Source organism: Vombatus ursinus, unplaced genomic scaffold, assembly GCF_900497805.2.
Source record: "Vombatus ursinus unplaced genomic scaffold, bare-nosed wombat genome assembly UNPS02014818.1, whole genome shotgun sequence".
Lineage (NCBI taxonomy): Eukaryota > Metazoa > Chordata > Mammalia > Diprotodontia > Vombatidae > Vombatus > Vombatus ursinus.
The window spans coordinates 49,777,892-49,791,042 of record NW_020954596.1 but is presented as its reverse complement, the minus strand read 5'-3'; the positions used below and the strand labels follow the sequence as shown (position 1 = coordinate 49,791,042).

Below are 13,151 nucleotides of genomic sequence, written 5' to 3'. Positions count from 1 at the left end.
CACACACACACACACACACACACACACACACACACACACACACACACGTACACACGTGCCCTTAAAGATGTTCACCATCTAAGGGAGAAGGGAAGGAATGTGTCCCAGTTTTGACCAGACGTTCTTGGGCCCTCCAGAACCTTGAGCTGCCTTCATCCCTTCAGGTTGTTTCATAATGACTCCTGACGTTGCTCTAGGGTGATGGAATAGTAGGAAAAAATACTGGATTTGGAGTTAGAGGACCTGGGTTCAGATTTCAGTTCTGCCACATAGTGTCTGTATTACCTTGAGCCAATCTCTTCACTTCTCTGGACCTCAGTTTCCTCATCTGTAAAGGGAAGGGATTGGCCTACATAACCTCTAATTCAAGGGTTCTTAACCTGAGGTCCATGAACTTGTTTTTCTTTTTTAATTCTGATAAATATATTTCAATATAATTGGTTTTCTTTGTAATTCAATGTATTTTATTCTATGCATTTAAAAAACATGATTCTGAGAAGGGGTCTGTAAGCTATGCCAGACTGCCAAGAGGGGTCTATGATTCACATAAAAAAAGATTGAAGGACCCCTGCTCTAGGGTCTCGAGTTTACCTTTTCTTTTTTACCTTTTCTTCACTGTCTCCTCTCCCCCAGCACTTAATCTATGACCCTAGATGACGAAAAAGTGAGCCTCTACCCAGAAGTCCCTGAGAGGGTGACTGTCTAGTTGGGGGATAATAGGTTCACTGTGGACAGACTATTGCCTGGGAAGAATCAGAGCACAATGCATGACTTATGTAATTAAGTGTTAGATGGTTAGGTACCCACTACAAAAGTACACTGAGAGGACTATTTATAGCCGAGCCCCAGGACATCGAGCAGATCTCCTGAGGAGGTGACAGCTGTTGGGGCTGTGCCCTTTCAGAACTTAGAAACAAAAGCACTTTGCTGGCCCCTCTTCTACACCACTGCCTCAGCCTTAGTCACCATCTGTTCAGCTCCAGCCATGCTGACAGCAGAGAGCGGGAGATGAGGCCCCAACCCTCTGGACAACGTCCTCAGAGGGATGATGCTGGAGCAGATAGGGGAGTGGACTTGAGATCAGACAGGCCCGGCTCCACAGCCTGCTGGGTAAGCCTGTGAAAGTCACTTAACTACTCATCTGCAAAACATTGGGGGCTGAACTGGGTAGCCTCAACGGTACCCGACCAGCTCTAAAGCCATGAGCCTATGAAAATAGAACTTTCATTGCATGCCCAGCAAGATGCCCTGGCCAGCTCTGTTCTGCTTATTGGAAGACAGGAATCTACAACAAACAGTACTTTTTTCATAACAGCCTTGATAGATATTTAAGAGCATAAATATTCATATACCTATGATGAAGAAACTGAAGCCCAGAGCAGTTAGTTGACTTGTCCATGATCCCACAGTTAGCTGGTGTCAGGGCCACAATTCACACTCTTGAATTTTACCCACTGAGCTGCCTTCTCCTACAAACTCTGTTCCCTAGAGGCAAAGAACCAATGTGCTCACCAGCAAACCCCACAGAGCCAGGGTCCTTCATAGTTTTGGTGTCATGGACCCCTTTAGCAGTCTGATGAAGACTATGTACGTCAAAATTATTTTTAAATGGAGAAAATCAAATACATAGGATTACCAAGAAAACTGATTTTTTTGAAATATTATCAAAATATTGTTTTTTTAAAGTTCATAGACACCAGGCTAAAAAAAAAAAAACCACCGTAGAGAAGGAGGGCCCATTCAGGGATCTTGCCCAGTCCTTGTATAGTTGAAACACTCATTTAAGGGATGCTCTATGGAACCAGGATTATGATGGGATAACATTTGCTTTTGTTTTAACCCACCCTGTTCAGAGTCAGCATTCTAACATGGTAGCCACTGGTGCGTGCACTGTCTGAAGGATGATTTTGGTGTAGAAGACTACTTTGCCTTTTTCGCATGTTTTACTGGTGTTTGCCCATCCTTTTAGTTGTTCTCTCTCTGTATAATGCATTTATATGACATACTTTTGATGTCCAGTGTTAGACTTTGTTTAATGGCTGACAAGAACAGAATAATATTTTCTTTATTATAGGTTGGTGGGTTAGAAGCCTTTTCCCAGGGTTCAGGGTTAACAGTGAGTCTCTGGTGTAGTCCTGGCAACAAAACTCAAAAGACTTGGTGGAATCTAGGGAGCTACTGCCCCAGCTCCATCATTGTTCTCTGCTTCCCTCAGTCTTTACCACTTCCTGTTTCCTTGCTCAGTATGTTTTGGTCAGCCTGTTGGGTTTCCTATTTGCAGTTTTCTCCCACCCTCGCTACCTCCTCTAAACCTCATCTCTCCTCCTATCTCTCCATGACTTTGTCTAACTGTCCCCAACACCCCATTCTGAGAATGTCACTATGGACTCTTTCTTTATGTGTGCAAAAGGGCAATCCACCAGCAAAGAGAATGAAAAATAGACATAAAGGAAGTAGCCATGTTTACTGTCTGAAATGGTAATAAAATCATTTCAGCTGCTGGTGACAGCTTGGTGATACAGTAGGTGGAGTTCTGAGCCTGGAGTCAGGAAGACCTAAATTTAAATCCAGCCTTAATTGCGTGACCTTAGACAAGTTACTTAACCTCCGTTTGCCTCAGTTTCTTCACCTGTAAAATGGGAATAATAATATTACCTACCTCCAGGGTTGTTGTACAGATCAAATGAGAAAATACGTGGAAAACATTTAGCATCATACCTGGCACATAATGGGTACTATATAAATATTAGCTATTATTATTATTACATTATTATTAACACAAAAGGTAACTTTTCATCTCACAAGTTATTTTAAAATATCAACTGTCTTTTTTTTTTGAGGGGAGGGGGAATAAGAAGAATAAAGATACATATTCAATATGTGAATGTTTACTGCAAGACTTGTCCCCTAATTTGTCCATGATATTTTAAGCTGGATTACTTTCCCATGTTGGTATGCTGCCTAGTAAATTTAGCTGCTCTCTCTTGGCTTCGTTGTACATGGCCCAAAATACACACTTAGGTGTGATTGAGTTCAGCTGAAATAACTACTGGAAAGGAGTATGATTGTGGTAATTAGGTGGGTGAAAAAGACTGGGTGGTAAATGCTATTTCATTGTATGCCAAAATCCTGCCCTCCCTGTGAATGTGAATGCTAACCGTGCTGTTTTTGCTCTGTTCCTTCATGCTGTCCTGGATTCAGAGAGAGGTAAATGATATTCATTTTTTTTTCTTCCTCAGTGTTTATTTGTCTGGCAATGCACACTTGCTTTCTCCATAAAGTCACGCCATGATCACAATCATCTTTGTCTCCTAAAAGCAGGACAGTGTTGGTTTTCCTCTCAAGCTGTCCTTGTATGTGCCCCATTGTCAACCAGTGTGTGGAAATAAATGCTTCGGAGGGTCTTCATTCTCTGTAGTATTTCAGCCTATTTGGCAGTGTTGTAATGTGATTAAGCATGTAGAGGAACTTGCTAATTCATGCTAATGATGAGGAGGATCTAATTAACATGTTAGTGAACAAACATGGTGAAAATGCTTAGGCAGTGCACCATGTCATATAGCAAAATCTTTCTTTCTTGAAATATTATGGTTAATACATCAGACAGTATATAAGTCCTCTGAGATCAGAATTTAAAGTCAGTCCTGGCCATAGACTGTGCCACTCAGCCCTTCCTTACCCATGAGTTCAGATCAGATAGTCTAAAGCAAAGTATTTGAAAATCTTTCTCCCTGATCCTCCTTCCCCTTTTCCTCTCTCATTCTCTTTTTTCTCTTTCCCCTCCTTTGCTCTTTCTCCTCCCCGTTCCTTTTTCCCTTCCAGCTTCTATCTTTTCTTTCCCTCCTTCCCTCATTTCTCTCTCTTCCCCCTCTTTTCCCTCTAGTTTTTCCCCTTTCCCCATTTCTGCTATGAAAAAGTTTAGTTTTCTTTAAAACCACAACCGTTAAGTCACTGGTATGTTTACAAGCAAGAGAATATTTCATCTGGCATTGAATATTAGCCAGCCCCTTGGGCTTCGTTTTACATTAGCCTCTTTTGTACCATTTAGAATCCTGAGTTCTGCAAACTACTGCAAACTTTGTGCCCTGGGCCAGTGGCCAAATCTGGCTGCCTATTTTTGTACATCCAGAAAGTGAACAATGGTTTTTACATTTTTAAATAAAATAAAAGTTTATTTACAAATTTCAAAAACCAGTCTAAGCTCACACTAAAAATAGGCAGTAGTTTACTGACTTCTGATAAGACTATTCCAGATTTGTTGAAAAAATGGGATCTCCCCCTCTCCCCCCCTTCCTCCCCCTTCTCTCAGTAGAATTGGGAAAAAGAATGAGAATGGTCAGGTTTATTTCTTAGTTTAGTCAGAATCATCAAGGTTATTCCTTTCCTCTGCTTTGGAGTTGATCGCACATAAGATCATGAGATTTTTCTTTGTATGATTGAAACTGAAAAGGAAGGAAGGAAGGAAGGAAGGAAGGAAGGAAGGAAGGAAGGAAGGAAGGAAGGAAGGAAGGAAGGAAAGAAAGAAAGAAACAAACAAACAAACAAACAAACAAACTGAACTGCCTGTCCAGCAGCCATCCTAGAATGACAGTCATTTCCCTGATATTGGGCTGTGCTTCTATCACCTCTCTGTCCAGCATCCTTTGCTTTGAATTTTAAAGCTCTGTAGTTCTGATAGGACCGAAAGGAGAAGGCATAGACTTGTGGGCAATTCTGGAAAGGAGGGAAGTTTGCAGACTTGACTGTTTTTTAATCAATTCTTGAAAGAGCTCTAGTTGGGGAGGTGAGATGGTGGTTCTTGGTAATTATCACAGAGCCTCTTAATACCATCTTGTTCCCAGGAACAATGGTTTCTTAAGTCAGAAGTGACAACCTCAACTTAGACTTGGTGGTCAGGCTAGCAAGTGTATATTCAGTGACTTAGCTTTGTTTAATGGTTCTAATTAGGGCAAAGTTGGCACTGAATCACCATGTTCTGTCTTTCCTCCCACCTGAGCCTCCTTGAGTATTTCCAGGTGGTAGAATCTAATCTTCAATTTACATATTTCATACATTGAAAATGCTTTTATGGGCACTTACTTAGCATAATGTATATTTACCAAGGTGACTTCGGGCCATCCCCCTTACCCTCTAACATTTTGATCCCTTTCCTGGGCTTGCAGAAAACAAAACACAATTGTGAAACCATAGAAGAAAAAACTGAACTTTGAGGATTGTTAAAGTATAGATTTGGCATACCTTCTGTGGGATAAGATTTTTAAAAACAAGAAGAAAACAAAGAAAGTCTTATGTGTTTGGGGAAGGTGGGAGCCAAATGTCGGAGAATAAAATCTCCACCCCTGCTGTTGGGGAACAATTTTACAAACAAAGAGGAGGAGGAGCCAGCAATACACTGCTGGGGGAGGGATGGAAACTGCTTACTCCAGTAACATTCTCTGCATTCACAGTACAAAGGAGAGTTTTGCTCTGATGTGAATGTTCATTTCTCATACGCATTACTGCCCATATGGGCTCATTACTACCTAGCTTTGGTGCTGCATCTGCATAGTTTCTGCCCTAAGAAGTTAGCTTCATTCTTATTCCTGTTTCTGAAATAAAGCATTTCAGAGAGATCATTACATTCACCTTAATTATGGGTTCCTCCCCTTCTCCCTTATATATTTTGCTCACACGTTGTTAAGTGATGTGGAGATGGGGAAGAGTGGAGTTGTGGGACATGAACATCAGAGATGCAGCGATCGCATTGCGTTTCTATGGTTTTACCATTTGGCAAAATCTACTGCTCCTCAGTGGTGCTCTATGCAGTCCTATAGTCTTCAGGCTAATCAGGTACAGTTGGTCACATGACCTGGGCCCAAGCCTTTTGCTGGTGATCCCACTTTAGATCACACACACACACAGTTCTAAAGTGGTCACCTCCCATATCGAAGTTGAACTTAACTGTGATAAAACTGTGATTGAGTATTTTAAAATATCCCAGTTTTCAGTCAACCCACAAGCTTTTTCTTATAGCCTGCTATGTTGCAGACATTGTGCTATGGGTGAAGTATAAAAATGCAAAAATTTTAAAAAGGGGGCAGCTAGGTGGCGCAGTGGATAGAGCACCAGCCCTGAAGTCAGGAAGACCTGAGTTCAAATTCAGCCTCAGACCAAATACTTGACACTTACTAGCTGTGTGACCCTGGGCAAGTCACTTAACCCCAATTGCCTAAATAAAATTAAAATAAAAATAAAAAAATTGCTGCCCTCAAGCTTATATTCTACCACTTTCTAAAAAGAAGATAGTCCTTTTGTTGGCTGCTTTCCTCCCTCTGGCTTCCTTTCTATTCCTAAGTGGCACAGTGAGTAGAGTGCTGGACCTGGAGTAAGGAAAACTTGAATTCCAATCCATTCTCACTTACTAGCCCTGTGACCCTAAGCAAGTCACTTATTAGCTGTCTGCCTCAGTTTCCTCATATTTAAAATGGGGATAATAGGATAGCATCTACTTCTTAGGGTTGTTAGGAGGATTAAATGAGATAAGATTTGTAAAGCACAGTGACTGGCACATAATTGGCACTTGATAAATGCTTGTTTCCTTTCTTCTTTCCATTTCTTTTCACACATATCACTTACTGCTCATTTCCTCTTTTTCATGTGATTTAAAAGCTGAAGACTAATGTTAGGCATGTTAGGGTTACAAAAGATGTTAGGAAGGTAAAAATCAAGACAATTTAACAATATATTAGATATGGGAGTGAGAGAAAGTGAAGAGTTGAAAATGATACCAAGGTGATTAGGAGGATGGTGGTGCCCTTGACAGCAATAGGGAAGTTCAGAAGAGGGGAGGGTTTGGGAGGAAAGATAATGAGTGCACCTTCGGACATTTTGAGTTTAAGATGTCTCATGTGACATCAAGTTCAACCTGTCCAATGGGGCAGCTGGAGATGTGAAACTAAAGTTTTAGGAGAGAGATTGGGGCTAGCTAAGTAAATCTGAGAATAGAGATGATGATTAAATCCATAAGAGCTGATGAGACCGCCAAGCAAAATAGGATAAAAGAGAAGGAAAGAAGGCCTAGGACAGAGCCCTGAGGGATACCCACCATTAATGGGTTTGACCTACATAACAAAAAAAATGGCAAAGAAGACCAATGAGCAGGAGCAATCTTACAAGTAAAGGAAGAATCAAGACAGAGTAGTGTCATGGAAACCTAGAGAAAGGAGAGTATTAAGAAGAGAGTAATTGACAAGTGTCAGAGGCCACACAGAGTGGTCAAAAAGGATGAGAATTAAGAAAAGTCTATTAGATTTTGTAATTAGATCTTTGGTAACTTTGGAGAGAGCAGTTTTCATTGAATGATGAGCTCAGAAGCCAAACTGTAGAGAAGAAAGTCTAAGAAGAGGTGAAAGGAAAGCAGGTAAAAGCATTGATTGTAGATAACCTTCTCAAGAAGATAAACCACAAAAGGGAAGAGAGATATGGACAGTAGCTGATGGGGGATGAAAGGGTTCAAGAAAGGGTTTTTTGAAGATGGGTAAAACATGGGCATGTTTACAGGCAATAAGGAAGCAGCCAGTAGAAAGAGAGAGAATGAAGATAAGAGAGAGAGAAGGGGGACAATAGAGGGAGTAATCTTAAAGATCACTTCCTCTAAGAAAACTTCCTTACTTCATTCCTACCTATTGCTGAATGTTTTCTTGTATACATACTGCACACACACACACACACGTACATACACACCATACTTATTAATACTACCCTTGTCTGTATCTGTATGTGCATTTCTATATCAAAGGTGTTTTTGAAGTCTTTTATCCTATATAATTTCTCTTTTCCTCATCTATGGTGTGAATTCCATAAGGCAGAGACTATGTGCTTTATTGCTTTTTTAATCATTCCCTATCATATCTATTTCAGATTAATACTGCCTTTGAGCAAACAACAGACCTCAGCCAAGGTTGTAAAAGGGATAAAGACCATAGGGAATGGAGACAAGTTCCCTGAATTTGACCTTTTAAAATGTACATTTTTTGCTTTAATAAAATACTTCTTCCGATCTTAGTGGACTACAGAGTCTTCCTAATTCCCCATCTTGTTCCCTACCTTCTGTAAAAACCAATTGTAGCACTAAGAAGTAGAAAACAAGGAGAATTGAGTCGTGTGCTGTCTTTATTTAAACTTCATCAGTGAGGTAGAGGAGTTAATTGCTTTCAAAACACCTGAGGAATCTAACCCCCTGTTAGGTCATTTTTATATGGCTGGGCTTTGTTTAGAGAAATGATATGAGGATCACTTTCCGATCTGCTTTTGGGGAAACCTGACTTTGGGCAACAGCACCATGGACAGCAGAACCATCCATGGGCAGAAGATTGTGATAGGCAAAGAAGACACCCAGGGAAAGGTTTATTCTTGTAGCAGTCTGTTTAGGGAAGAAAAGTAAGATGCAGAATTATTGAAGTGATTTTAAAAGCTAGAAGTTGATCAGGGGTTAGAAATAATACCCTCTAAAATGTCCCTATTCTTTCAGAGGCAACATGTAGTAGTCTGAACACTAGATTGGAACTTTGGAGCAAATGGAGTTTATTTGTAGTTTGGAATCACATCTTAAAAGTTACTAATTTCTGAATATTTTTTGGCCCTGCAATACCACTACCAGACCTATCCCCCAAAGAAATCAAAGAAAGAGGAAAAGGACCCCATATATAAAAAACATTTACAATAACTCCTTTTGGGGTGGCAAAGTACTTGAAACTAATGGGACAACCCATTCATTGGAGAAATGGCTAGAGAAAATATGGTATATGAATATAATGGAAGGCTTTTGTGCAGTAAGAAATGATTTTTAAAAAAAAAGGTTTCAGAGAAACCTGGGATGACTTGCATGACCTAATGCAAAGTGAAGTAAGCAGGTCCAGGAGAACACTTTATACAGTAATGAGACAATGATGTAAAAATGAACAGTTTTTAAAAACCTAAATGAACACAATGGCTACCACTTTATCTATCTACCACCTTACAGAGGTAATGGTCTCAATAAATAGAATAGGACATACATTTATAGATATGGCCAGTACGGGAATTTATTCTGGTTCACTGTGCATACTTGTTAAAAAAAAAAAAAAAGAGGTGGGTTCTACATGATTGAGTGACCATTGTGGGAAGCTGGGGGCGGGGGTGCAGAGGGAGATGAATTTAAGAGAAATCAGTTTTATGGGCAGCTAGGTGGCGCAGTATATAAAGCACTGGCCCTGGAGTCAGGAGGACCTGAGTTCAAATATGGCCTCAGACACTTAACACTTTTTAGTTGTGTGACTCTGGACAAGTCACTTAACCCCAATTGCCTTGCCCCCTCCAAAAGAGAGAGAGAGAGAGATCAGTTTATCAGTTTTAGTTGTTTGTTTTTAATTCTTTTTAAAATATAAGAGGCTTTAAAGAAAATAAATTCCTCTTAAAATGCTTTTCTGAAATCTCTTAATATAATGTTGATTTAATCAGAATATTTAACAAATTTAAATCTGCCCTTCTAGTTTACAATCTATTACTAATTATATTTTCTGTTTAATGATAGAGAACACAAATCTAGAGTCAAAGAACACTTTCATACAAAGGTAAATGGTAAAAATCCAGGCCTTATTTTAAGAAATTCAGTTGAGAGTTTTTTGGATTCTGCTCTGAATAATAATTGGTTGGGAGCAGCCATATGTTTTCACACTCTCAGAGGAAGCTAGTCAAGTAGTCTAAATTTTGGAAATTCACACCTGTGACCTAACTGTCTATCTTTTTGCAAATTCACATATTCTGGGTTTGCAACTATGTTAGGTAGCAGCTCAGTTTTCTGTCTAGGAGAAATTAATAGATGCATTCCCATGTTTTAACCTTCAAGATGACAAAGAAAACCAATTTTCTTGTGGGAAGGAGTTGAATCCCTGAGACACATAGATTCCCTCACTATTTTTAAGCTGATAGATCTGTTTTAGCCTTCCCAATGTATTTTCCTTTCACCTGGGAGGGAATGTAGAAAATTGAGACTGAAATTTTGTCAGATTCTCCCAAAATGAAGCATGTGACTGCTGAATTTTCTCATTTGGGAAGGGGCATGTTCCAGATGGTTATACTTTAAACATTAATCATGTTTCCCTGAGGAAGAGAAAAATTAAGATCAATAAAAGAAATGACTCCAAAGGGATGCCATCTGTAAGAATGAAGGACATAAAATTGAGCCTTGATAGCTTTGATCTATTGTTTATTGAACAGATACTGTTCCAGGAAATTTTATTCTCAGTTGTGTAACTTTATCGTTATTACATGTGTAAGCTTGCCAGCAGTAATGGTGAGGAAAATGAAATGGGAATTTTGCATCTTTTCTGTTTCTCCATACATGAAACATTTGAGTTTTGCTAGAAATTGAATATCCTTTTATAAAGTAATTAATCAGTATCAAGAGGGGAGACATGGGTCAGGGAAAGAATCCTCTTTGAATCCCCACCTCATACAATGCTTTGCATGTACTAGTTTTATGGTTGCCCAGTAAATACTTGTTAAATCACTAAAAGATAACAATAGTTTCCAATGCAATCTCTTCCAGTCCAGGCCTGCATTAATGAAAGATTACTGCCAGCACCATAAGTATAATTAGCAGAAGGAGAGACAGCATGTCATATAAGGTTGGACTAATGGAATGTGGACACCTGGATCTGACACATACTAAGCTCATAATCATTCACACATCTTTTAACCTTTCAGTGCTCTTAGTCACTGTGGCAGAAGAGTTGAGATGGAGGGAGTTCTCAAAGTAGAAGTTCCCAATACCAATGAAATTAGCAAGAATCATTTGGATTATAAATATTTACATTTCTAAGTTCTTAAAGATAGTTTATTCCATTAAGCCAGTAAAACATGCCCCCAGATATCGTTTACAGTTAATTTTCTTAAACCTTTAAAAAAAATACATTGGTAAAGCCTAGTCCAGCCCTGGTTGTATTTTCACATATTCTAGATAAGTGGAGGGCAAGGTAGAGAGTCCCAGGTATTATAAGGATACAGTGCTGAGTACCAGTGAGCAAGAAAAACCAAGAACTTTACCTTTACTTTCCTTATCCTCTGCAGCCCATTGTCAATGTGAAGGTCATGATATCTGTTCTGGTGGCCCTGCCCTCCAACAGGAAGGAAATGTTGAAGCTACATAAGATAATTTAGGATTTTTTTAACCATTTTTGTTCCCATGGATCCCTTTGGCCATTCAGTAAAGCCTATGGATCCCTTCTCAGTTATGTTTTTAAGTGCATAAAATCAAATATGTAAGATTACAAAAGAAACCAAGTCTATTGAAATTCAGTCATCAAAACATTTCCTTAAAAAAAACCAAGTTCATAGATCCCAGGTTAAGAACCTGTAATACAGTGGAAGAAGCCTCAAGTTGGTAATTAAAAGACCTGGGTTTGCATTTTGGTTCTGTCACTAACCAACTATATGAGCTGGGACAATTCATAAAACATTCCCGGGCCTCAGTCTCCTAATATGTAAAATAAAGTTGTTAGACCAGGCAATCTGTGAGGTGTCTACTTCCAACCTCCACACACACACACACACACACACACACACTTTAATGTTCTGTAGTTTCTGTAATTTTCTGTATGTTCATTATCTCAAGGGAAATCTCCAGGATTCTAGGCCAGGGGAAGGCAGTAGGAGTGAGGAGGGCTGCTCTTTGGTCATGACAAAGGAGTGGGGAAGCTGCCAGTGCTGGAGGCTGCTTAGCCAATCAATAACCAACAACAAGTGATGATTGAGGATCTACCGTGTGCTGAGGCCAGTATTAAATGCTCTGGGGAGATGGATATACAACAGATGGTCCCCACCCTCAAAGAATTTACAATTTAGTTGGAGAATTATGTGACTTTAGGTCAAGAAGGAATTTGTTGTAAAGTCATAGATCATCCAGATCAGCCTCCTCATTTTACAGATAAGAAATTGAAGTCCAAAGAAATTTCATAATCCATTCAAGGGTCACACAGCTAGTTAGTAGCCAGGGCTTTTGATTCTCAGTCTGAAATTATTTCTGCAACCATCATTGTCTCCTACAGAAGGCTAACATAGAGCAAACAATGTAAAACAAAACACAATTGTCAAATTGTCCTGTAAACCTGTTTCAATATTATGGAAGTTCATAGGTGAGGGAAATGATTTAGGGTTGGAATTATTGTGGCTTTAAAGAATGAATGGGCAGGATTTACAAAGGAATAGCATGAGAAGGGATGAATGACTTCTTCCTGGTACAGTGAACAACCCAGTCTGTCTTTGAGAAAAAAGGATGGAGATGGAGCAGATTGTGGAGGGCTTTAGATGCTAAGCACAGAAGTGTAGCTGGATTCAGGAGTTCCAGTCTGGCCTTAGACATTTACTAGCTGTGTAGTCCTGGGTAAGTAACTTGACCTCTCTTTGCCTCAGTTCTTTCAACTATAAAATGGAGATAATAATAGCACCTACTTCCCAGGGTTATTGTGAAGATCAAATGAGGTAATATTTGGAATGTGCTTAGCACAGTGCCTGACACATTATAAGTACTATATAAATGCTAGCTGCTACTATCGTCATCATCATCATCATTATTATATAGGAAACCATTGGAAGGGCTTACATTCAGGAAGGTCAAGTAGTAATGGAGCCTATTGTGGGAAAATAAGAACTGCCCTTGCTAGTGCAAAGAAGGACTTTAGAGCAGCTTACAAGTAACTTGAGATTTTCTTTAGAGCTCGTCTTACCATAGTGGAATAGGGACAAACTGGCTGAGGTTCACATTTAAAGGAGGTTGGCCTACTCCTGTGACAAACTTGGAAAAGTGACAAAAGGTTTGCCCTTGCTTATTCACAGCTTACAAAGTGCCTCCCTCACCCTGCCCTGCCCCCTTGATCATGCCACAATCTGCTGTGTTCAAAGGATGGTTCTGTCCTGAGACACATGTACCATTTTCCCTGTGAGGCTTCTATCTGGTTCCCACACACGGACAACAGGTCCCTGTCATCACCAACTTAACAGCAGCAGCAAACCTCAGAACCTTGAAGATAGCCCTTTTTTGCATTATTAGCCATGATCACAGGATCATTTTTAATTACAGATCACAAAAAGTCCACCAGGTTATTTTCTTTTAATAGAATTAAGTTTTCTTCTGA

General features: G+C 39.6%; 1 protein-coding gene across 7 annotated transcripts in view; it reads left to right on the top strand.

Moving 5' to 3' along the window:
* Positions 1-13,151, top strand: part of APBB2 (amyloid beta precursor protein binding family B member 2) — a 408,666-nt gene that overhangs the window by 375,366 nt on the left and 20,149 nt on the right. For 5 of the 7 annotated variants that reach the window (XM_027836187.1, XM_027836190.1, XM_027836192.1 and 2 more), the window contains one exon: positions 3,202-3,207. The exons of the other annotated variants lie outside the window; for them this stretch is intronic. In XM_027836187.1, coding sequence (XP_027691988.1) covers positions 3,202-3,207 — 6 coding nt within the window. The remainder of the gene's footprint in view (positions 1-3,201; positions 3,208-13,151) is intronic. 7 annotated transcript variants of the gene reach the window in all.